Source organism: Triturus cristatus, chromosome 3_1, assembly GCF_964204655.1.
Source record: "Triturus cristatus chromosome 3_1, aTriCri1.1, whole genome shotgun sequence".
NCBI classification, from domain to species: Eukaryota; Metazoa; Chordata; class Amphibia; order Caudata; family Salamandridae; genus Triturus; species Triturus cristatus.
Genome location: NC_140583.1, coordinates 849,613,821 through 849,635,830, shown reverse-complemented (window position 1 = coordinate 849,635,830; position 22,010 = coordinate 849,613,821). Strand labels below are relative to the sequence as shown.

The following is a 22,010-nucleotide window of genomic DNA, read 5'->3' as shown; positions in this document are numbered from 1 at the left end:
CGCAATACACTGTGATTTACATAAGAGACAAAAATGACACTATGTGACAGAGTCGAATGGGTTGACAAGACGCCATTGATAAGCAGAGCATACAAAACAGAGAAAAAGCACTCAATAGTGAAAGCGTTTCACATTTATTTGGGACTACAACAGCAAAAGCTTAGAGGTGGCACCATCACTTAGCTCCCTAGTAATTGCCCTCCTTGAGCTGAACCACTATTTAGGTGATCACAGGAGAGAGCAGGATTTTGTTCAAATGTTAGCGAGATAGTCAAAGAAAATCTCAGTATTACAGTAAATGTAGTAAGACAAATATTTTTTTAAGTTCTACACTGTAGGCAAGCTGTTACTGGTGATACAAAGAAAGCCAGATTCAGGTCCTTTGGAAATAATGCAAATAAACCTAAGCTGAAGTATTGAGATGGCTTGTAATTTCCACAACTCCCTCTAAATTCTTCAAAGTTTCTTATGACAAGAGTTTGCTTATTCAATTTGCCTAGTACAGAACAATATTTGAAGCACATAGAAAGCTAGTACCTCCGGACTGAGCACAGAGAGCAGACTCAAGCTTCAGACATACAATAGCCCTTCCACTTCCTAGCCAGTGCCCTGTGAGTGCATTAGGGGCATTACACCTGACATCTCAAAATCACTGTAATCGTTCAGCAAGGGCCCTTTCTTTCTGGAGGACGTGGGGTAGAGGGGATTAGAAATTGTACTGATCTTAGTACCTAAATTGCATTTTTACAAGATCTCTTGCTGAAATAAGTCTTAAGCACCCACATTTGAGAAGACCAATGGGATAATAAATTTGCACCAGGAAAAGGATACAAAGTGTCACCCACCACCAGGGATGCTCGACCATGTTTCTGTTGAGAACAACTGCTGATTTGAATGACTCCAGAGTAAGAAAGCAATGTACTACATTCTGATATCAAAGGCAGTAAATCCAACTCCGAAGAGGAAGACTACATTAGGGCAAGGGGGGGGAAGAGGTGGCACTTTAATCAGTGCTACTGAAAGCTCTTCTAGGAAAGATTTTGAGCATTCATGCATTTCAACTTTTCTTTCTAGGGCCAATCAAAAGTAAAAGGCTAAACTCTGTAGCCTCTCCAGAACATAACATTGTCAACGATATTTAGGAGACAGTAGAAGAAGGTTTACTTGCATTAATGTATTTCAAATTTTTGGGTAAAGAATTTCCTGGCAATTGACACATAGATTGTCCTATTTAGAAAACTTGAGAACATCTAAAGTTTATTTTAGTTTCTGCCATCAAATTGTAAATCTGCAGTTAAGGGGGTATACCTTACAAAATCTAGTAATGTATGTGGTTTTTCTTACAACAGCACCCACAACTAGGTGCAGTTTCAAGATTAAACCTCCTCATATATTAAGGATCAATATTTTTCAAACCTATTTAGATTACTTGTTGACCTACTGAATTCACTCACAAAACCTGTTTAACTTCCCTCTCATAGTTGCTGCAAATGAACAGATACGCATTTCTTCCGATGCCATTGTTCTGTAGAACATACTCTCTCAATGTCATGTCAGGTCATTGAGTGTTTCACACAGAGCCATGGATTTCTGCTCTAGTGAAAGCAGGTTGTGCGCTCTATGGGGTGTGAATGACTCGCTCTATATCATGGAATGGAGCTAAGTACATCAAGGGGCAACTGAAAATCTGGTGACAGACCCTCTGTTCTCAGAGTAAACTACATGTCAGGATATACACATATGACTGCAGCCATGCATTCATTTACCTTGAGGCCAGGAGACCCGAAGCGACCATGATTTACTGCTGAATACTTTCTGTAGACAGAGGCTTTGTGTTTTTATCATGCTCGGGTTTGGAGTTCGACCTTTTGCTTTGTGGAAACCTCATACCATGTAATGAGTCAAAAGGTCTAGATTTATTCCATCTCTTTCCTACCACGCTATAGAACTAGTCATTCAAATTGTGGTTCAATATAATGTGATCAAGGACTCTATGGAATTCGGAAAATAAGAACAACTATTAAGTGGAAGTTACCTTGAGAGCAGCACAGTCAGGTTATCTAAACTCAGTGTAAAGTCGAGGAGTGCATGTTTCTAGAGGTGATGCAGACAAAGTTGTTTAATTAGCAGCTGCACAATAAGGCAAAGCAAGAGTAAAATAACTTTAGGAAAATGGAAAGAAGCAGAAAGCGGATTGCATTAGGCAGCCACTGGTAAATAAAAGAATGAGAAGGCATTTTGAGTGAAAAGCAAATAAGAGAAAAGATGGAAAGACTTAAGAAGGGGCAGAATAGACATTCAATATCAAATCATGCAAAGGGTTTTCATATCTAGAACAAAACGCAAATTGGTTACTCACAACAAACGGATGCATGCACATACACAATTTGAGCTATTATGACACTTATTTTAAACCTTTTTGGACATTGACAGTTATTATTCACAATTGTTATTTTTGGTTTAAATGAAAAAAGGAACTCAATTATATCCATGTTCATCTTAAAGAAAACCAACTTAATTTCCATCATACCTCAACCTCACACCAGTTTATCATTGTATTTATAAAAGTATGACCTCTTGTTTGAATTATGTCCAGGAGATATTTGAGACAATGTCTTTCTAGAAAAGGTGTTTTAGGTGCTGAATTAAAGCAGAACTAATAAAAAGAAAATCTAAAAGTCTAAATCCCAAGTTGTTGCCAAACCGCATGGCATAAGATACAAGTAAAGGCAATAAATAAGCAATCATCAGGTTGTTCTATCAATTTTGAGATCAAGCTTTTCTTGACACTAACGTGCTTTGGCACACTTTGTTGGTGACAACTAATACAAAGTACGAGTGATTTGATAAAAAAAACTACTGCTATTCTATAATAATTGGCCGTATTCCATCATTTATTCAGGCGTATGATGTAACAAAATGTTGGATGTTTCCACTTTTCCATTTAAAAAGATGGCAAAGATGGCACTCATTTAATGCCATCATCAGAATGTTTAAGGAAACATTTGAATAAGTGATCATTCTACTGCACACGTCCAGCAGGTAATTCAACACACGTGTCCATTGGGAGGTTCTCTCTAGGGAGGCCATCATTCAGAATGTCATGTTCTAGCAAGGGGCAGGTTTAGAGATTCAGAAGATTGAGCAGCAGTTTACTTATAAAGTTAATGACGGACAGATGTCGGCACACGTTTATAAATTAAATACTATTTTTCAGTTGTCCTTCAAAAATGGAGGAAAGGATCAAGAATTCTTCGCAATGTGGCTATACCAACATGTTTCAAGCTACAAATCTTTAGCTAACGGTTTTCACTTTGAACGGATAGCACAAAGGAAAATTACAATATTTAAGTGAGGACTGAAATTAATTGAGATAGTTTTGCGCCTCAACATGTATTGTAAAAGCCAGGTCATGCAGAAACAAGAGTTGGAAAAGCCAGTAGGGTTGGCTTTGGTGCAAGTTGTCAATGTTTGCTTTGTTTATCATGGTTTTTGCAAAACTGCATTGTGAGGAAAATGCCAGGGCTTCGTCAATGTTAAAGAAAAAAAAAATACACTGGCTAAAAGCAAACATACATATATATTTCTTCGAACTGTAAATGCACACATTGCCATGGAAGGAAAGTACTTTGTGTGCATATGTGCTCCTTGAGAAAGGGCAGAATGCCGTTACAGTGACGTGAGCAAATGGCTGAAGTGGGCTGACCAACTGCCTAATGCTGCATGTTGTAGTTGGCACAAATAAATGTGAAGGACACACTAACAAATCAATGAATGAAGAGGACTGGCTAAAAGCCCATATAAGTATGTAATGCACAAAATTTCAGACCTTACAAATAGGTCAAAAATAGGTGCCAAACTAAGTGCCTTAGCCACATAACGAGGCCTCCTTCGGCAGGTTTAACACATGGGGGTACAAGTTGCAGCATGTTCTATTCTTCCATTGATGTTCTTTGCTCTGCCTCATTAGAGTGGCAAATTGCTGAAGAGTAATGCTGTCATCATCTGCATTACAGGTTGCAACAGACCTAACACTTTATAGCACTCTTACTAAGATGTATTAATATTAGATACAAATAGTTGTAAAAATTGATATTACATTAAGTACACAATATAGTGCCCCTGAAAGGAGCCAGTTAATATTGGGAAAATCTTTGTCAATTTTGTCTTATATTGGCTGAGCCCAAGGTATGTTTCGCAACTCCTGTTTCTCTGCTTTGCTGCTTCTGGATTCCTAGTGTCATGATACCCAAGAGTGTACATCTCATGCTGTACAAATAGCAGAGGCCTTCTTTCAGAATCAATCGATTGTGCCTCATTTGATGGGCGTGGTAAATGCTAATCACTCTGTTACAGCCACTAACTTATTATAATTAAATCATTAAACCCACAAGTGTATTTTATTTGTGTAAATTAGGCTGCACCTTTTCCTAAGCGATCGGTGGCAATATTGTAAAACTGCTGCTATGTGGTCAAGACATTATGTGGCAGTGCTGGATTAAAAAGACAGTGCTAGCAATATCACAATGCTGTCTACTAAGTTGACTGTTGGATAAGCTCAGATTCTGGAAATTGTTTTATTGGGGAAGATAAATTATTAATTTCTTTTGGGGCTTACACCATAGCATTAAAATACACCCAATGCCATTTAGCAAAATTATTCTATGCATGCCTAACTCTCCTAGTCCTGGCTTAAAATAAATATAACTAAATCCCGGCTACATTTATTTTTAAAACCAATTTCAAATTTGTTTTGAAAAGGCGGTTGTTTCACTGACGATCATGCACAATGAACCATGGAAGACCTAGTTTTTTGAGTAATAGGATCTTAAACCTTAATGAAAACAAATTTTGAAAAATCTTAGAAATTAAACTTTATTTACAGGCAGTTATGATAAATTACCTACCTCTTCTCTTTGACAACATTTCTTACACAGAGATCCTTATGATAACTGACGAACTGGTTACAAGTCATCCGTATTTCTTCGGGGACTGCAGAGCCTTCTGTGTCTGCTAGCACTTCACTTCCACCCCACAGGAATGCAAGACTGGAAAACAATATAAATGTAAACACAATAAGGAATATGCTACTTACCAGTATGCATCTGTTCTTGGCATGTAGAGCTGCAGATCTATACACTGTGCATAGATCGCCATCTGGTGTTGGGCCCGGATGTTTGCAGTTTGTTTATCCTCTTGGACAGTCTTTGGAAGTCACGAGGTTGGTGACTCCTCCTTTGGCTCGTATTGCGCATGGGCTTCGGCTCCATCCTCAGATTGTTTTTCGCCAGCAGGGAAAGATGGAGCGTAGTAATAACAGTAAAGAAACCCACGTGTGTTGTATCTAAATAAGATAGACTGGAACGGATACAGGTAGCCGGGTGGGCGTGTATAGATCTGCAGCTCTACATGCCAAGAACAAATGCATACTGGTAAGTAGCATATTCCGTTCGAGGCATATGAGCTGCAGATTATACACTGTGCATAGACTATATAGCAGTACCCAACCCTAGCGGCGACCACCGGCATCCGTTGCAGTTATTTGGAACAGTGTTTTTAGTACAGCCTGGCCCACACTAGCTTGTTGCTTGGTTTGCACATCTACACAGTAATGTTTTGTGAAAGTGTGCGGTGTTGACCATGTCACTGCTTTGCAGATGTCATCTAGTGGTATGTTTCCTAGAAAAGCCATAGAAGCCCCTATCTTCCTTGTAGAGTGGGCTTTAGGGGGAACAGATAGCGTTCGTTTTGCTTTGTGGTAGCAAATCTGTATGCATTTTACAATCCACCTAGCTATCCCTGATTTAGAAATAGGGTTGCCTTTATGTGGTGGAGAGAAAGAGACAAATAGCTGTTTGGTTTTCTGAAAGGTTGTTTTCTTTGGATGTAGTAAAGTAAGGCCCTTTTAACATCCAGTGTGTGTAAAGCCCTTTCCGCAACGGTTTGAGGTTGTGAGAAAAAGACTGGTAATTCTACCGACTGGTTTAGATGGAAGGGAGAAATGACTTTGGGTAGAAATTTTGGGTTGGTGCCGAGTACAACCTTGTTCTGATGCATTTGAAGAAAAGGTTCCTGTATGGTGAGCGCTTGTATTTCACTAACCCTTCTAAGGGAAGTGATGGCCACTAGGAATGCTATTTTCCATGTGAGAAATTGCAGCTCACATTTATGTAATGGTTTGAAAGGGGGTCCCATTAGCCTTGTGAGAACTATATTCAAGTTCCAGACAGGTGAGGGTGGTACCCTGGGTGGAATTACTCTTTTGAGGCCTTCCATAAAGGCTTTGATGGCAGGCACCCTGAAAAGTGATAGGTGCTGCCTGTTCTGTAAGTAGGCAGCAATTGCTGCGAGGTGTAACCGAATGGATGTATATGCTAGGTTACACCTTTGTAGATGGAGCAAGTAACATATGATGTGCTGTATGGACGCATTTAGAGGATGGATTGTGTTGTTGTGGCAGTAAACAACAAATCTTTTCCACTTTGCAGCATAGCATGCCCTAGTAGTAGGGCGTCTAGCTTCCCTGATAATATTCATGCAATCAGGGGGAAGGTTAAGGTATCCGAATTCTAGGACCTCAGGAGCCAGATCGCAAGGTTGAGCTGAGCTGGGTCCGGGTGCCTGATCTCTCCATGGTTCTGGATTAGGAGGCATGGTGAGAGGTGTAGCTTTTGGTGTGGTACTACCGAGAGTTCCAGCAGTGTGGTGTACCACGGTTGTCTGGCCCATGTTGGAGCCACTAGGATCAGTGTCAGGGAATGCTGTTGTAGCTTTCGCACCACTAATGGAATTAGTGGGAGAGGTGGAAAAGCGTATGCAAATTTGTTTGACCAGTTCATCCATATCGCATTGCCTTTGGACAATGGGTGTGGATATCTGGCGGCGAAGCTTGGGCATTTTTTGTTTTCGTGGGTGGCGAATAGGTCTATGTGTGGATGCCCCCACTTCTGAAAGAACGGGTGAAGAACCTGTGGGTGAATTTCCCATTTGTGAATCTGTCGCGTTTGTTTGCTGAGCAGATCTGCCACGGTGTTTTGGACTCCTGGGACATGTTGGGCCAGGAGAAAGATTTTCTGTGGAATTGCCCATCTCCATATGCTCTGTGCTAATTGAGAGAGCTGTGGAGAGTGTGTGCCCCCCTGTTTTTGAATGTAGTACATGGCAGTCATGTTGTCTGTGCGAATGAGGACTGCCTTGCCTGAAATCTGCTTCTGGAAGGATTTTAGGGCGAGGAAGATTGCCAGTAACTCCAAATGGTTGATGTGGAGTAACTTCTGTTGCGGCGTCCATGTGCCCTGTACTGTGAGGTGTAACAGATGAGCTCCCCAGCCGGAGAGCGATGTGTCTGTTGTCAGGATTATTTGTGGAACCGGGTCCAGGAACGGTCGACCTCTGGAAAGGTTTGTGGTGTTCCACCACTGCAGAGAGCGATGGGTGCGACCGTCTACCAACACCAGATCTGTCAGTTGCCCCTGGGCCTGGTTCCAGTGGCGCGCTAAACACTCTTGGAGTGGACGCATCTGGAGTCTTGCATGGGGCACTATGAAAATGCAAGAGGCCATCATCCCTATCAGTTGCATAAACACTCTTGCTGGGAGAGAGTGTTGAAATATGAATTTCTGATGCAGAGTCTGTATGTTTGCAATCCTGGCAGGATTGGGATAGGCTATGGCTTTTGAGGTGTCTATGGTAGCACCGAGGTATTGTTTTGTGTGTGATGGTACCAGGTGGGACTTTTGGTGGTTCACTGTGAAGCCTAGCTGGTGAAGCAGTTGGATTGTAGCGGCGGTGTGTTGCACACATTGTTCGTAGGACGTGGCTTTTATTAGCCAGTCGTCCAAGTATGGGAAGACGTGAATGTGCTGTCTTCTGAGGTGTGCAGCCACTACTGCTAGGCACTTGGTGAATACCCTTGTTGCTGTTGTTACCCCGAACGGGAGCACCTTGAACTGGTAGTGTTGCCCGTCCACCACAAATCTGAGGTACTTTCTATGAGCCTGGTGTACTGGGATGTGAAAGTATGCGTCTTTCAAGTCCAGAGTGGTGGGGAAGTCGTTCTGGGAGAGGAGTGGAAGAACCTGTTGAAGGGTTACCATGTGAAAATGGTCTGAATGTATGTAAGTATTTAGAGGTCTGAGATCTAGGATAGGTCGTAGAGTCTCGTCTCTCTTTGGAATCAGAAAGTACAGGGAGTAGACCCCTAAACTTTGTTGATTGATGGGGACCTGCTCTATGGCTTGTTTTTGCAGGAGGGCGATTACCTCCTGTTTTAGTAATGTAGTATGTTCTTGAGACATAGGGCGTTGCCTAGGTGGAATGTTTGGGGGGGTAGATGCTAATTCTAGGCAATACCCTGAATGAATAATTTGGGTCACCCATCTGTCTGAGGTGATTGTCTCCCAGACGTGAGGGAAATGTTGTATTCTGCCCCCGACCGGAGTGGAATGGTCTGGAGGGAGCAGGGGAAAGTCATTGGGTAGGTGGTGTGGCAGAGCGTGCGGTATTTGTCTTGCCTCTGCCTTTATTATTATTACCTTTGTATCCGCCTCTTTGGTAACCCTTTGTGAAGGTAGATTAAGGATGGGATTTGTAGGACGTGGATGCACTGTCCGAGGAGTAGCCCCTGCCCGTGCCCCGAAAGGAAGAGCGGCGAAAAGAGCGCCTAGGAGTGTGTGACTGTAGGGCTCCCATGGATTTCGACGTGTCAGTATCTTTTTTCATCTTTTCGAGGGCTTCATCAACTTTTGGGCCAAATAGATGATCTTGGTCGAATGGGTGGTTCAATATAGAGGCTTGTACCTCTGGTTTAAAACCTGAGACTCTGAGCCAGGCATGGCGACGGAGAAGGACACTGGTGTTTATGGCCCTGGAGGCTGTATCTGCTGCATCTAGGGCACAGCGTATAGAGGTATTAGTTATTGTTTTTCCCTCTTGGATCAGTTCATTAGCCCTATTCTTGTATTTTTCAGGGAGATGGTGCATGATGGTCTCTAACTCATCATAATGCGCCCTGTCGTATCTGGCCAATAGCGCTTACGTGTTGGCGATACGCCATATATTGGCAGTGCGCTTCCCTGACGCGTCTAGGAGCTTGGACTCTTTGTCAGGTGGTGGTGCTTCGCCTGACGCCTGAGAATTTGAGCGCTTCCTAGCTGTAGATACCACTAGGGAAACCAATGGTGCAGGGCCTTTAATGTATGAAGGGTCTGTGGGGGCGGCTTTGTATTTTTTCGCTATACGGGGGTTTAGGACCCTGGCCCTGACTGGGTCTTTAAAAACCTCCGGTGCATGTTAGGTCTACTGCCATTCTACCTATGTTAAAGGGAGTAACCAATGTGCATTATCGAAGGTGTCTAGGAGAAAATCTTCCTCCACTGGGTCAGTATGTAACCCCACCCCGTGGTAATGTGCCGCCCTTTGTAGTAGGTGATGAAAGCCTAACGAATCTTCAGGTGGGGATGGCCTAGATGGGTAAAGATCATCCTGTGGGACATCTGGGATGTCCGGATTGTTATAGTCGTCCCATGGGTCTGGAGATCCAGTAGGGGTGGGGTCTTGTGGCACATCTGCTGGATCATAATAAGGGTCTCCTAGATCGTCTGGGACTGGAGACAAGGTTGGAGAACGATGAGGCAGGGGTGGAGAAGGTGGAGGTGGGGACAGTGGATGAGGTGGGGAAGGCACTCTGAAAGGGGAGGTAGCAGTGTCCTTCCTCTTTGGAGGTGGAGGTGGAGCTGGTTTGTCCAAGTGTCTCTTTTTTGAAGACCGTGCCAAATGTCCAGTTTTTGGATCCTTGGTAAGTGTCTTTTGCAGAGGATCCGGTGTGAAAAGTTCTTGCGACACTGGTTGTTCGGTCGGCGCCGAAGTTTTCAGGGCCGACGGCTTTTTAGGTTTGTCTAAGCCGTGCTTCTTTGGGGCCTCCGATTTTTTGGTCGGCGCCGAAGAAGGCTTCGGCACGGGAGTGTCGGTGCCGAGGGCCTTGTGATGTTTCGTCAGCACCGGAAGGGTAGGTTTCGACACCGAAGGCTTTGGTGTTGGGTTCGGTGTGGAGGTGGAGGCCGATCTTTTCTTCGGTGCCGAAGGGTGTTTTTCGGTACCGCTGGTAAGCTGGCTCGAGCCCGAGCTGCCGGAAGGCTTAATAGGCTTCTTTACCGGGCCCGAAGGTGGGGTGTGAGAAGCAGTATCCTTGGTCTTGCCTAGGCCCGAAGGCGAAGGTGTGACAAAGCCTTTTTGGGTATCGGTGTGGGAGGGGGTATTGTACTCACGACCCTCTGCGCCGGGGTGATTTTCTCCACATCTGAGTCATCGGCCTCGGAAGCACTGACGAGGTCGTCGTCCTCTTGTTCGATGTCCTGCTGTCCCGGAGCTTCGACGTCGTCCCCGAAGATGTCGACTGGAGCGGAGGTTGAGGAGTGCGCCATGTTGCGTCTAGCCCGTCGATCTCGGATAGTCTTTTTAGATCGAAAAGACTTGCAGGCGGGACAGTCTCGGGCCTCGTGTTCAGGGGAGAGGCAGAGGTTGCACACCTCATGAAGATCGGTGTGGAGAAACTTGGACCCACATCGAGGGCACTTCTTGAAGGGAGTTCTTTCCATCAGTCGAGACCGGAGCCGGAATAGGCCCGAAGGCCGCAGTCGACGACCGGAATCGAAGAAGTGCCGAAGAGAAGGTGATTAAGATGATTTATTATCTGAAGGATCTCGATGAGCGAGGATTTTTGCGTCGATCGTTGAACTGGAAAAGTTCGGAACTGGAGCGCGAAGTATTACATCCGAGCCCGATGGCGGAAAAAAACAATCTGAGGATGGAGCCGAAGCCCATGCGCAATACGAACCAAAGGAGGAGTCACCAACCTCGTGACTTCCAAAGACTTTCCAAGAGGAAAAACAAACTGCAAACATCCGGGCCCAACACCAGATGGCAAACTATGCACAGTGTATAATCTGCAGCTCATATGCCTCGAACATAATATTTTCTAGGCAGTTAGGAGCTAAAATAAAATGTCAATCTGTGGAAAGCTGTGTAGTGTATCACTTCAGTCGAAGCAATATAAATGAATGAATGAGAGGAATTTGTAAAGCGCACTGCTACTCCAAAGAGTGTCCCAGCACTGTAGTCTCATAGTAAGGATAGTGAAAAGACATGCTACTGTGCTGTTTTAGAGCTTTATGAAAAGACTGTTCATGAGAAACAGCACGGGCGAAAAGGGGAAGCCGGTTTCATTCACCACCACCCAAAACCTTCGAAGACAGTCCGCCAAGTCTTACCCAGCGATCCCTCAAGATGGTGACAAACAAAGTTGAGGCAGAACGCAAGAATCTAGAAGGCTGGTAGTGCCTAGTTTTTCTAATCGGATACTGTGGACCCCGCCCATAAAAAGCTCGGTGTAAAATTATGTGACCTTTGAAAAGAATTCTCTTTTTGATTGGTAACCAGTACAGCTTGCGAAGATGCGTAGTAATATGCGTTTTCTAAGGGATATGCAAGCTAAACCAAGGAGACGCATTTTGAACCAATTGAAGATTCTTGCTCAGCTTGTCAGGGAGGCCAAGATACAGGCTATTACCGTAGTCCCATCTCAAAGTTATAAGGACATGAATCACTGTCTTACGTGTCTTAAAGGGTAGGAAATTAAATAACTTCCTGAGAGATCAAAGTGAAAACAAACAAATGGCAACAACGGAGAGGGTTTTAGGTGATAAAAGACAGTTTGTCTATTTTCACACACAAACCATAAGTCAGCACCTAAGCAGACATTCTTCTTTTATATGGCCAAATAGGAGGACGATTCTACTAATTCGGCCAGGGAAGTGAGATAGATGTTGAACACCGTGTGGCTCAAAGAACCCAGAGGCACTCTATTTATCATAAGTGAAAAACTGACAAATTCTTAAAAGGCAGTCATTTTCAGTCAAATAATTCAACATTTTAACAGAGCTTTCAGAATTTAATTTAGGGAATTTCTCACCATAAGCAAATAGAGGTTCAACCAGAATTATTTTGGCCTTTACCAGTTTTTTTTACAGCCACTAGCTTACCTGTCTTACACTCACCATGTCTTGAATAAATGTTTAATATATAGTTTATCACACCACTTTCGTGAGCAATACGAAAACAACTCTTTACCGCATGTAGTATCAAAGATTTTTTAAAAAGGTTGACAATAGCATTGCTGTAGTTGACTGTAATCTTTTTTTGTTTACCAGATTCTGGAAACATTGCCAAACCACTACAGGAAAGTAACTTCACCTTACTTTCAATCGGTCACCATCTCATAGGGCCAAGTCTCTTAAAGGAGAAAGGTGCCATCAGGTTAAACTAGACGTCTACCCATCTATATTTACATGATAGTGTTTACAGATAGAAATAAGGTGCCTCACTTGATTATTTCCAAGAAATTGTTTTATTTCCTGTCTTTTCCTATATCTATAAAATTGTAATATTTACCTATGAAGTAACTAAAGCTCACTTTTCTCTGAAGGAAGGAGTATGACATTCCTCAGAAAGTGATGCTTCCTCTATGTTTTAGCAATAAGAGACCGGGGATGGGATTCAATGGCAAATAAGGACCTTTGAAGATATTGTAGGAACAATTGCCCCTTTCAACAATAGTAAGGGTAGTAGCAAAAAGACAAAGAAATATATTTCATGGCTTATGGTATGAGTCCAGAATATAATATTGTCATAAGAAAGGCTCTGGCTGGCTTCTTAGCATAAAGAGCAAGTTACTTACCTTCGCTAATGCTTTTTCTGGTAGAGACTCTATCTAACCGCAGATTTCTCACCTTAGAATATTCCCCAGACATCAGACTGGATCTGGAAAATCTTGAGCAGTACCTCTGCACAGCAGTAGGTGGGGTTGATCGGCGCCATGCTGGTGTCGGAAGTGACGTCTGTGGTGTCTATATATACATATCATCCCGCGCACTGACATACATTTATTTTGTGACTATTTCGGAGCCAAAAACACTGTGCCACGTCGGAATGATTGTTTGACCAGCGTGCAGAGTATAACTGGATGTTAGGGTAAAGAACCCAGTTCGCAGAATAGGAGTATGGGAGGGTTGGTGAGAAATCTGTGGTTAGTCTCTCTGCAGGAAAAAGTGTTACCAAAGGTAATTAACGTGATCTTCTGATAGAGACTTCTAACCACAGATTCCTCACCTTAAAGTAGATACCCAAGCAATTCCCCGGAAAAAAAACCTCCCTGCCGGAGTGGGGCTTGCAAACTGGTTCAAACCAGGAATCGTGGTGGATCCAACTAGCAAAATTCCTGTCTCTACAAATCTGACTGTTCAAGCAGCAGTGCTTTGTGAACATGTGAAGGGAAGCCCACGTAGCAGCTTCGCTAATGTCCAGGACAGGTACCCCACATGCTAACACAGTAGCAGCGACCTTGGCCCTGGTTGATTGGGCCACAAGCACTGGGGAGGCTGCTTATTAACTAGTGCGTAGCAGATCTTACTGCAAAGTACAATCCAAAGAGAGATGGATCTCTTCTGCACTGCCTTGCTTTTCTCGATGGTGAATCCATTTAAGAGTTGATATTCCACCTGGAGGTCTTCAGTACGATGGATGTAAAAGACTGTGGAACCTCTCCTCTTCCTTAAAAAGATGAGAAGGAGCAAAAAATGCTGATGCATGATGTTTTGGCCGATGTGAAAAGGGATCAAGACCTTCGGTAGGAAGGAGGAATGCATCTGAGCCAGTTTGTCCAGATAGAAACTGGTGTACGGAGGGTTAACAAACAGCTTGAAGCTCACTGACCCTCCAGGCCTATGTATTGGCCACTAAGAAGACCATCTTAAAAGTCAGGCGTCTTAGCGCACAGCCATTTAGGGGCTTGAATGGAGACCAAATTAATGCCCCATTGGGTCTTCATGAAAAGGGTAGGAGGGAACAAATATTGCATACCCTTAAGAAAACGTGTCGCAACAGGTGACTTAAACAGTGAGTGCTGATCTGGCAACTGCAAAAAGCCGTTTGGGCCAAAAGATAACCTTTAACAGTGTTCAAGACAAGGTCCTTGCTGGATGAATGACAGCACAAACAATAACACCCCCAACAAGGGGACAGCAAGTTGTATAACATGATAGGAGGAGCGCTAAGCCACACATGTGTCTCAAAGGCACACATACACAATCTTTGTTGAAGGATGCCTGGCTGCTAAAATGATATCACAGATCTCGGGAGGAAGTTCAAAGGCATTTAACTGTCGCCACTTATCTCCACATCTGAAGGTGGTGTGCACAGATTCAGGTGCAGGACCCTGCCCTGTTGTTGCGACGGGGAATCCTCCTGAAGGGGCACGCTGATCAGAGGACACATGCTCAGGAGTTAGGTATACCAAACTATCCTTAACCTAGTGCAGTGCCATTAAGATGGCTAGGGCCCAGTCTGTCCTGATCTTTTTGAGAACTCGAAGTAAGATTAGTATTGGCGGGAAAGTCATACAGGAGCCCCAGATTCCAGTCTAACTGAACACGTCTCCAAGCAAGAGCCGCCTTGGAAACTCCAGTGTGCAGAAGTGTTGACATTGCACATTCTCTGCGGTGGCAAATAAATCAAGCCAAGGTTCTCCCCACACTTAAAAGAGGCCTTGCACTATCTCTGGAAGAAGACACTAGTCGTTATCCTACTCTGCCTTGTTTGCTGCAATACCAAATTGTGGTGGTGTTATCAGTGAACACCTGAACCAACCTTCCTTAAATGGATGGAAGGAAGGCTTTCAGTGCAAAGCAAATCACCTTCAGTTCAAGGAGGTTAATGTGGAGCCCAAGAGACATGCAGTGTTTACCAACCGCAATGCCAAACTGGTGGAAGAAAAGGCTCTCTTCACAAAAGTATGCAACCTCTTGAATTCTCTTTCCAGTAGGGTGGGAGGAAACGTGCTTGGAATTATCCTATCTGTAGAGTCCTGCACTACCAGGCTCTTGGGAGAGGGATGCTGGGACAGGAAGGCTATGTCTCCGGAAGTGGAACAATGGCATCGGGCAATCATTCTGTGTATGGGGGCACCCCCGAGCACAGTTTGGTCAGGGCTCCCAGGAGAACATTAGTGAGGGTCTGATTAAAGGGGAGCAAGGGCTTCGCAGAGCTCACCTCCGATTGAAGCACCTCTAGCAAGATATTGGTCTTGACCTCGATGGAGGGTAGCTGCAGATCAAGAACTTCCGCTGCCCTATCCATCATGGTCACAGAAGATGCACCTTCCTACATGGCAGGGCCTGGAGGAAGACCCAGACCTGTGTCTGGAGAGGTGTCCAGACCACTGGCATCATCCAGCTCCTCATACCAGTTTTCCACCTGGTAGGAGTAGGCCTACAGGAGGCCATAACCCTCTATGTAAAAAAAATAAACGTTTTTATTTAATTTTTTAAGGGCAGGTAGTGGTCCCTGGGACCACTGCCTGCCCTTAATTTTTTTTTTTTTAGAGACAGACACAAAGTGGAATCGGTCCCCTGAAGACCCCTTCCAAATTGCAACTGCATTTCCACCTTCTTGAAGAGGCTGGTAATTAACGATTGTTTTTCGACCGCAATTGCGGTCACGAAACATTCGTACATTGATTTGCGGACACAATTAGGAAGGGAATGCCCCTTCCTAATTGCGACTTGCAATTCCTAAAAAGTGAGTCGCAAATAAATTTAGACTCGCTATTTAGGAATTGTACATTGCCCATTCACATTTTGCATACGCAAACGGGTGGCAAACCCATTTGCAAAATGGGGTCATACATCTGGCCCTTTGTCTCTTATTAGGCTATTTGTGGCACATCGAATATTTACATTTGAAAATGTCTTCCCTTCTTGCAATACCTTCCTGCCTCTCTACCGAAAGGCCTGTAGAAGACATGCTTCCAGTAGAAGGTATGCTCAATGAGGTCTCCGTCTTCTCTCATTAATGGCAATCTATCTGGGGAGCGAGCCCATGGACATAGCAAAGTGCCATTGTGTCACGGCTCCTACCACTCCACCAGTTTTCCTGCAACATCTAGCTTCTAGGTCTCCTTGTCTAGCGGAATGGTGTAACCTTTTATCTAATCAAATGCCTTCTTTCTTGCCACATGGCCATGACCGCCTGAAGGGACATGCCCATATACATATAATGGGTCCTGCTGGGCTGCCTTGTACTTTTTTTTTTGTCCTTGGTCTGACAACTTGCACCTTTACAGGGTATTTCCAATTCTCATTGGCACGTTTTGACACTTCCATATTGGTAAATACTGCACAGTCTGCTCAGACATTTAAAGGGTCTCAGTGGGAAAATGGCCTGCCCCTTCTTCAACATTCAAATTTCCCTGGTGATACTCTGCAACTATATATGATGGCATGATATGCCGCTGAATCACTGGGTGGTTTCGGCTTTAGAGGATATGGCTGAAAAGATGGATCATCTGCAGAGTCCACGTTAAAATCGTGCCCCAGGTTATTCCCATTGTAAGTAGGTGTGGTGTATTCATATAGCGCTGGTCGAGCAACTAAAAGCTCGATTAACTAAGAGCTCCATAATATGAGTGGATCATTGTGGGGAGATGGTGAGTGACTGGGGTGATAGTAGTGAAGGTGGTGAGAGTTCCCTTGCCTCTTCGTATTTGAAGAGGTTCGAACTAATCTGAAATAGCCTCTTCAAATGTCACCCACCTCTTTTTGAAATGTGGATGGCCTGGTGTTGGTGTTGATGCCACATAATGTTGCCGGATAGAAGGTCAATAAAAATGATTTTCAGTATTAACATTTAGTTTTGTGTCTTAACCAGTCTGCGACTCATATGCTGTAGAGCTCAATGTGGGCTTTGAGAGTCTTCGGTTGCCAACTTCACAGGCGAAACCATCTGGTCAGGCTTTAGGTGCCGACATTGTGATTCTTGGCGTTGAGGTTCAGACTTGAGTGACTCTTGGCACCAAGGCAGCTGTTCTCAGCCTTGAGGTTTGGGTACTTGTCCTTGTGATGCCTAAAGACCCTTTTGGGAGTGAGTTTGCGTGAGAAAAGTGTACTAAGAGTGACAGAGATTTCTTTTGTGGTTTTTCAGTGCTTCAGCCACGGAAGGTGAGCCCCTAGGGAAGATCCTTTGCATGTTGTTTATGAACAATCCTCTATATCTTCTTGGTCCTGGGTGTGGCTTTCACTGGGGACCCTGTAGACCATTGTTCTCCGAAGTCAAAGACATTTGAGAGCCCCTATTTTTGACTGAACTCCCCATGGGTCTCAGGAGGACCAGAGGCACACCCTTTTCTATGATGGAGTAAGTTACCTCAACTTTTATGAAGCCATAATTGGTCAGTGACTCAGGAGAGCTTTGGTGATGCACTGTTTAGTGCATCCACAGTCTTCTGAGTTCTAGATGGTTTTCTTGCGCTGGTAAGCCTTGCACAACAACAGACACACTTGTTATTTTCTCTTGGCAAATAGAGATTGCAGACACGATGCAGATTTGACAAGTGAAATTTGCTACTACAATTTGGACTTGCAATTAAAATGAAATATTCTGCATACACTTCCCCCAAAACAAGTCAACCACAGAAAGCCAGGCTTCTTTTTCAGACTGGGAGCCATGCCAGTGCATTGAGTTCCTGAACAAGTTAACTTTGATGCTGCATGCAAGAGTTCTTTATCGAGGTTGAAAATCTGGAGATCCACGGCTTTTAGCGAAACATTCTTGGAGCACTGTGAACATGTCTGAACCCAATGGCGGAAGAAAACATTCCACACTTGACTGTTAGCCTGAGTGTATTGTGTGTTTCAGGGAAGGATCATAAGTCATTTCCAAACCTTAACTTGGAAGAAAAACAACTTATAACACCTGCACCCAACACTAAATGGCAGGAGAGTGAAAAGCACGTGAAGTGCAGGAGTATATGCTGCAAACATATAGTTACCGAAGGTAATTAACTTTTTCTTCTGAGGGATTCTTCTTCGTGCACATGCCTCACTAATGAATGAGCCTCAAAGCAGTATCCACTAGGAGGCAGAAGTGAGTTCTGCAGATTACAAAGAAAATCCTGTAAAATGTTTTTTATAAGGTATGCATCAGTCTATGTCTGAACGCCCACACGTTAATGTTTGGAAAAAGTAAAGAAATACCACCAAGTGGCTGCCCAGCAAACATCAGCTACTGTGACGCCCCCTGGTGAGAGTAGTAGAAGCTGCAATGACCCTTGTATAATGTGCATAAATACTATCCCGAGGGTCTTTCTCAGCCAAGGTTTAATCAATCAATCAAAGCATTTGTAGAGCGCACTACTTACCGGTGAGGGTCTCAAGGTGCTTGGGGGGAGAATGCTGCTACTGCTCAAAAAGCCAGGCCTTGAGGAGTCTTCTGAAGGTCAGCAGGTCTTGGGTCTGCTGTAGGTGGATGGGGAGGGTGTTCCAGGTCTTGGCAGGGGTGGGAGAACAACCTGTCGCCGGAGGTCGCCCTTCGAATGCGGGGGACTGTGGCGAGGGCGAGGTTGGCGGAGCGAAGCTGGCGGGTGGGGGTGTAGAAGCTGAGTCCTCTGTTGAGGTACGCTGATCCGGTGTTGTGGAGTGCCTAGTGTGCGTGGGTGAGGAGCTTGAAGGTTATCCTCTTGTTGAAGGGGAGCCAGTGCAGGTCTCTCAGGTGGGGTGTGATGTGGCTGCAGCGGGGGATGTCGAGGATCAGGCGTGCAGAGGCGTTCTGAATGCGTTGAAGTCGTTTCAGGAGTTTGGCCGAGGCTCCTGCGTAGAGGGTGTTTCCATAGTCCAACCTGCTGCTGACGAGGGCCTGGGTGACAGTTCTTCTCGTTTCAAGGGGGATCCACTTGTAGATCTTGCGGAGCATGCGGAGGGTGTTGAAGCAGGAGGAAGAGACGGCGTTGACCTGCTTCGTCATGGAGCGGGTGGAGACGAGGATGACCCCTAGGTTGCGTGCATGGTCGGTGGGTGTTGGAGCTGTTCCCAGTGCGGTCAGCCACGAGGAGTCGTCCCAGGCCGAGGGGGTGGATCTGAGGATGAGGACTTCCGTCTTGTCCGAGTTCAGCTTCAGTTGGCTGTTCTTCATCCACTCGGCGACGGCCTTCATTCCTTCGTGGAGGTTGGTTTTGGCGGTGAGCGGGTCCTTGGTGAGGGAGTGGATCAGCTGGGTGTCATAGACGTAAGAGATGATGTTGAAGTCGGGCGACGTGGGCTAGCGGTGCCATGTAGATGTTAAACAGAGTTGGGCTGAAGGATGAGCCCTGGGGTACGCCGCAGATGATCTCGGTGGCTTCGGTGTGGAAGGCGGACGCTCTGTGTTCTGCCGGAGAGGAAGGAGGTGGTCCAGTCCAGGGCCTTCTCTTGGATCCCAGCGTCGTGGAGGCGAGTACTTAGTGTGCGGTGGCAGACCATGTCGAAGGCGGCTGACAGGTCCAGGATGCTGTTCTCCTCGAGGTAGCGGGTCAGTTGTTTGTTGACTGTCTTCTCGATGCCCTTCGCTGGGAACGGGAGCAGGGAGATGGGCCAGAAGTTCTTGAGGTCCTTGGGGTCCGCCTTGGGTTTCTTGAGTAGGGCGTTGATCTCAGCGTGCTTCCAGCTCTACAGGAAGGTTGCCGTCTTGAAGAAAATGTTGATGGCTTTCCGGAGAAGGGGGGCGATGGCGGTGCTGGCTTTGTTGAAGATGTGGTGTGGGCATGGGTCTGACGGAGATCTGGAGTGGATGGTGTTCATGATTTTGGTGATGTCATCGTCGCTTATGTTGGTCCATGAGAGCAGGCGGTCGGTGCGGATGGTGGTCGTGGGGGCGGAGGTCTCAGTGGTTGTCTGGGCGGTCGAGGCGTTGAAGCCGTCATGGATGTCTGCGATCTTGCGATGGAAGAAGGTGGCAAGCGAGTCGCACAGGTCTTGCGAAGGTGGGATGTCATTGGAGCTGGGGTGGGAGAGTTCCTTCACGATGTTGAAGAGCTCTTTGCTGTTGAATGCGAGGGTGGTGGTTAGTTGGTCCTCGGTGACTTTGCTCCAGCAGCGGCGAGGGATCTGTTGGGTGCGGTGGTGCATGGTGGGTTTTCGGAAGGTGAAGTGGATGCAGCGATGGTCGGTCCAGTGTAGTTCAGTGGTGTGGTTGAAGAAGACGTGGGGGCTTGCGGAGAAGATGGCATCAAGCGTGTGGCTGGCGCAGTGGGTGGGTGTTGTGACGAGTTGTCTGAGTCCGAGGTTGTCGATCAGGGTGGTGGAGTTGGTGTAGTTGTTGTTCTTGAGGTGGAAGTTCAGGTCCCCGAGGAGGATGTAGTCCGTTGAGGCGAGGGCGTGTGTGCTGACAAAGTCAGCGATGGAGTCGCTGAACTGTGGTTGGGGTCCGGGGGGGTCTGTAGACGAGGGTTCCTCTGAGGGTGGTGTTGGGGTCGGTGTGGATCTGGAAGTGCAGGTGTTCGGCGTTGCTGAGGGTGTCGTCGGTGTAGGTTGAGACTCAGAGTGTTCCTGTGGACGATGGCGATTCCTCCTCCTACTCCGTTGGTGCGGTACTTGCGGGTGAGCTGGTAGCCGTCTGGCATGGCTATGGCAATGTCGGGTGCCGAGGAGGGGTTCAGCCAGGTCTCCATCAGGAAGGCGACGTCTGGGGAGGTTGAGTCGAGTAGGTCCCAGAGTTCAACGGCATGTTTGCGTGTGGAGAGGGTGTTGAGAAGAATGCATCTGAGGGTAGTTGGGAAGCTGCAGTTCCGGTAGAAGGGTCCTTGGGTGCGTTTCGGGGCGGCCAGGAAGCAGGTGCGTGATCGTTCGGTGTGGAGTGCGTGGAGGGTGCTGGCATCGTAGTGGAGCCGGGCGACGTGGTGTTTGCGGGGGCCAGGGGTTCTGGCGCTGGGCGCGGTCCAGGCGCAGACGGGCTTGCCTAAGAAGGGGAGGTGGGAGGGAGTGGAGGGGCGGGGTCGCAGGGGACGCAGCGGCGGGAAAACGGGGACAGGACCGGCGAGGAAACAGAAGGCAAAAAAGGGCACAGGGCACAGAATACAGCGGGGAAGGAGGAAAAAACAAAGCAATTTAAACAGTAAAGACAAAAGCAGTACAGTACAAAGAAGGCGGGCGGGGCCGCAGGGGACGCAGCGGCGGGGAAAAACGGGGGCAGGAACGGCGAGGGAACAGATGGCAAAAGAGGGCACAGGATCCAAAAGGAGAAAAGGAGGAAAAACAAAGCAGTTAACAATAAAAACAGAGGAGGAAAAAAACGAAACAATTAAACAATGAAATGGAAGCAATACAGTACAAGCAAACCTGCAGCCACTTACTGGCCACCAGGGATGAGGCGCAGGTGGAAGCCTGCGGGTGGAGGAAGGCCTCGAACCCGCAGCAGTGGAAGCAGCAGGGAACACTGGCACAACAGGTGGTGCTGTTGTGGCGTGGGGAGCAACCTGCCTGAAGCAGAGTCAAGGGTCGCTCTCCTCACCGCGCAGCGGCCGCCATAAGAAGGGGAGGTGGGAGGGAGGAGCAGCTAGGAGGAGGGAGTGGACGAGCGGGGGGGCAGGGCCGCAGTGGCAGGAAAATGGGGGCAGGAACGGCGAGGGAACAGAAGGCAAAAAAGGGCACAGAATACAACGGGGAAGGAGGAAAAAAACGAAGCAATTTAAACAGTAAAGACAAAAGCAGTATAGTACAAAGCAGGGGGGCGGGGCTGGAGGGGACACAGCGGCGGGAAAAAATGGGGGCAGGAACGGCAAGGGAACAGAAGGCAAAAGAGGGCACAGGGCACAGAATCCAAAAGGAGAAAAGGAGGAAAAACAAAGCAGTTAACAATAAAAACAGAGGAGGAGAAAAACGAAACAATTTAACAATGAAATGGAAGCAATACAGTACAGGCAAACCTACGGCCACCTACTGGCCACCAGGAATGAGGCGCAGGTGGAAGCCTGCGGGTGGAGGAGGGCCTCGAACCCGCGGCAGTGGCAGCAGCAGCAGCGAGCAGGGAACACGGGCACATCAGGTTGTGCTGTTGCGGCGTGGGGACCAAAGTGACCTTTTTTAACCTCCAAAGCAAACTTGTGTATTATAGATTTTGTGTAAGAGAAAACAAAAGTTACTGTGCCTTCA

At 46.2% G+C, this 22,010-nt stretch overlaps 1 protein-coding gene across 3 annotated transcripts in view; it reads right to left on the bottom strand.

The window, feature by feature from the left end:
- The window catches only part of GPR155 (G protein-coupled receptor 155), a 444,365-nt gene that overhangs the window by 14,067 nt on the left and 408,288 nt on the right, over positions 1 to 22,010 (bottom strand). For all 3 annotated transcript variants that reach the window (XR_014978918.1, XM_085645260.1, XM_085645261.1), the window contains exon 15: positions 4,908 to 5,048. Coding sequence is in view for 2 of the 3 variants with exons in the window: in XM_085645260.1 (XP_085501386.1) it covers positions 4,908 to 5,048 (141 nt within the window). In the remaining variant the exon portion in view is untranslated. The remainder of the gene's footprint in view (positions 1 to 4,907; positions 5,049 to 22,010) is intronic.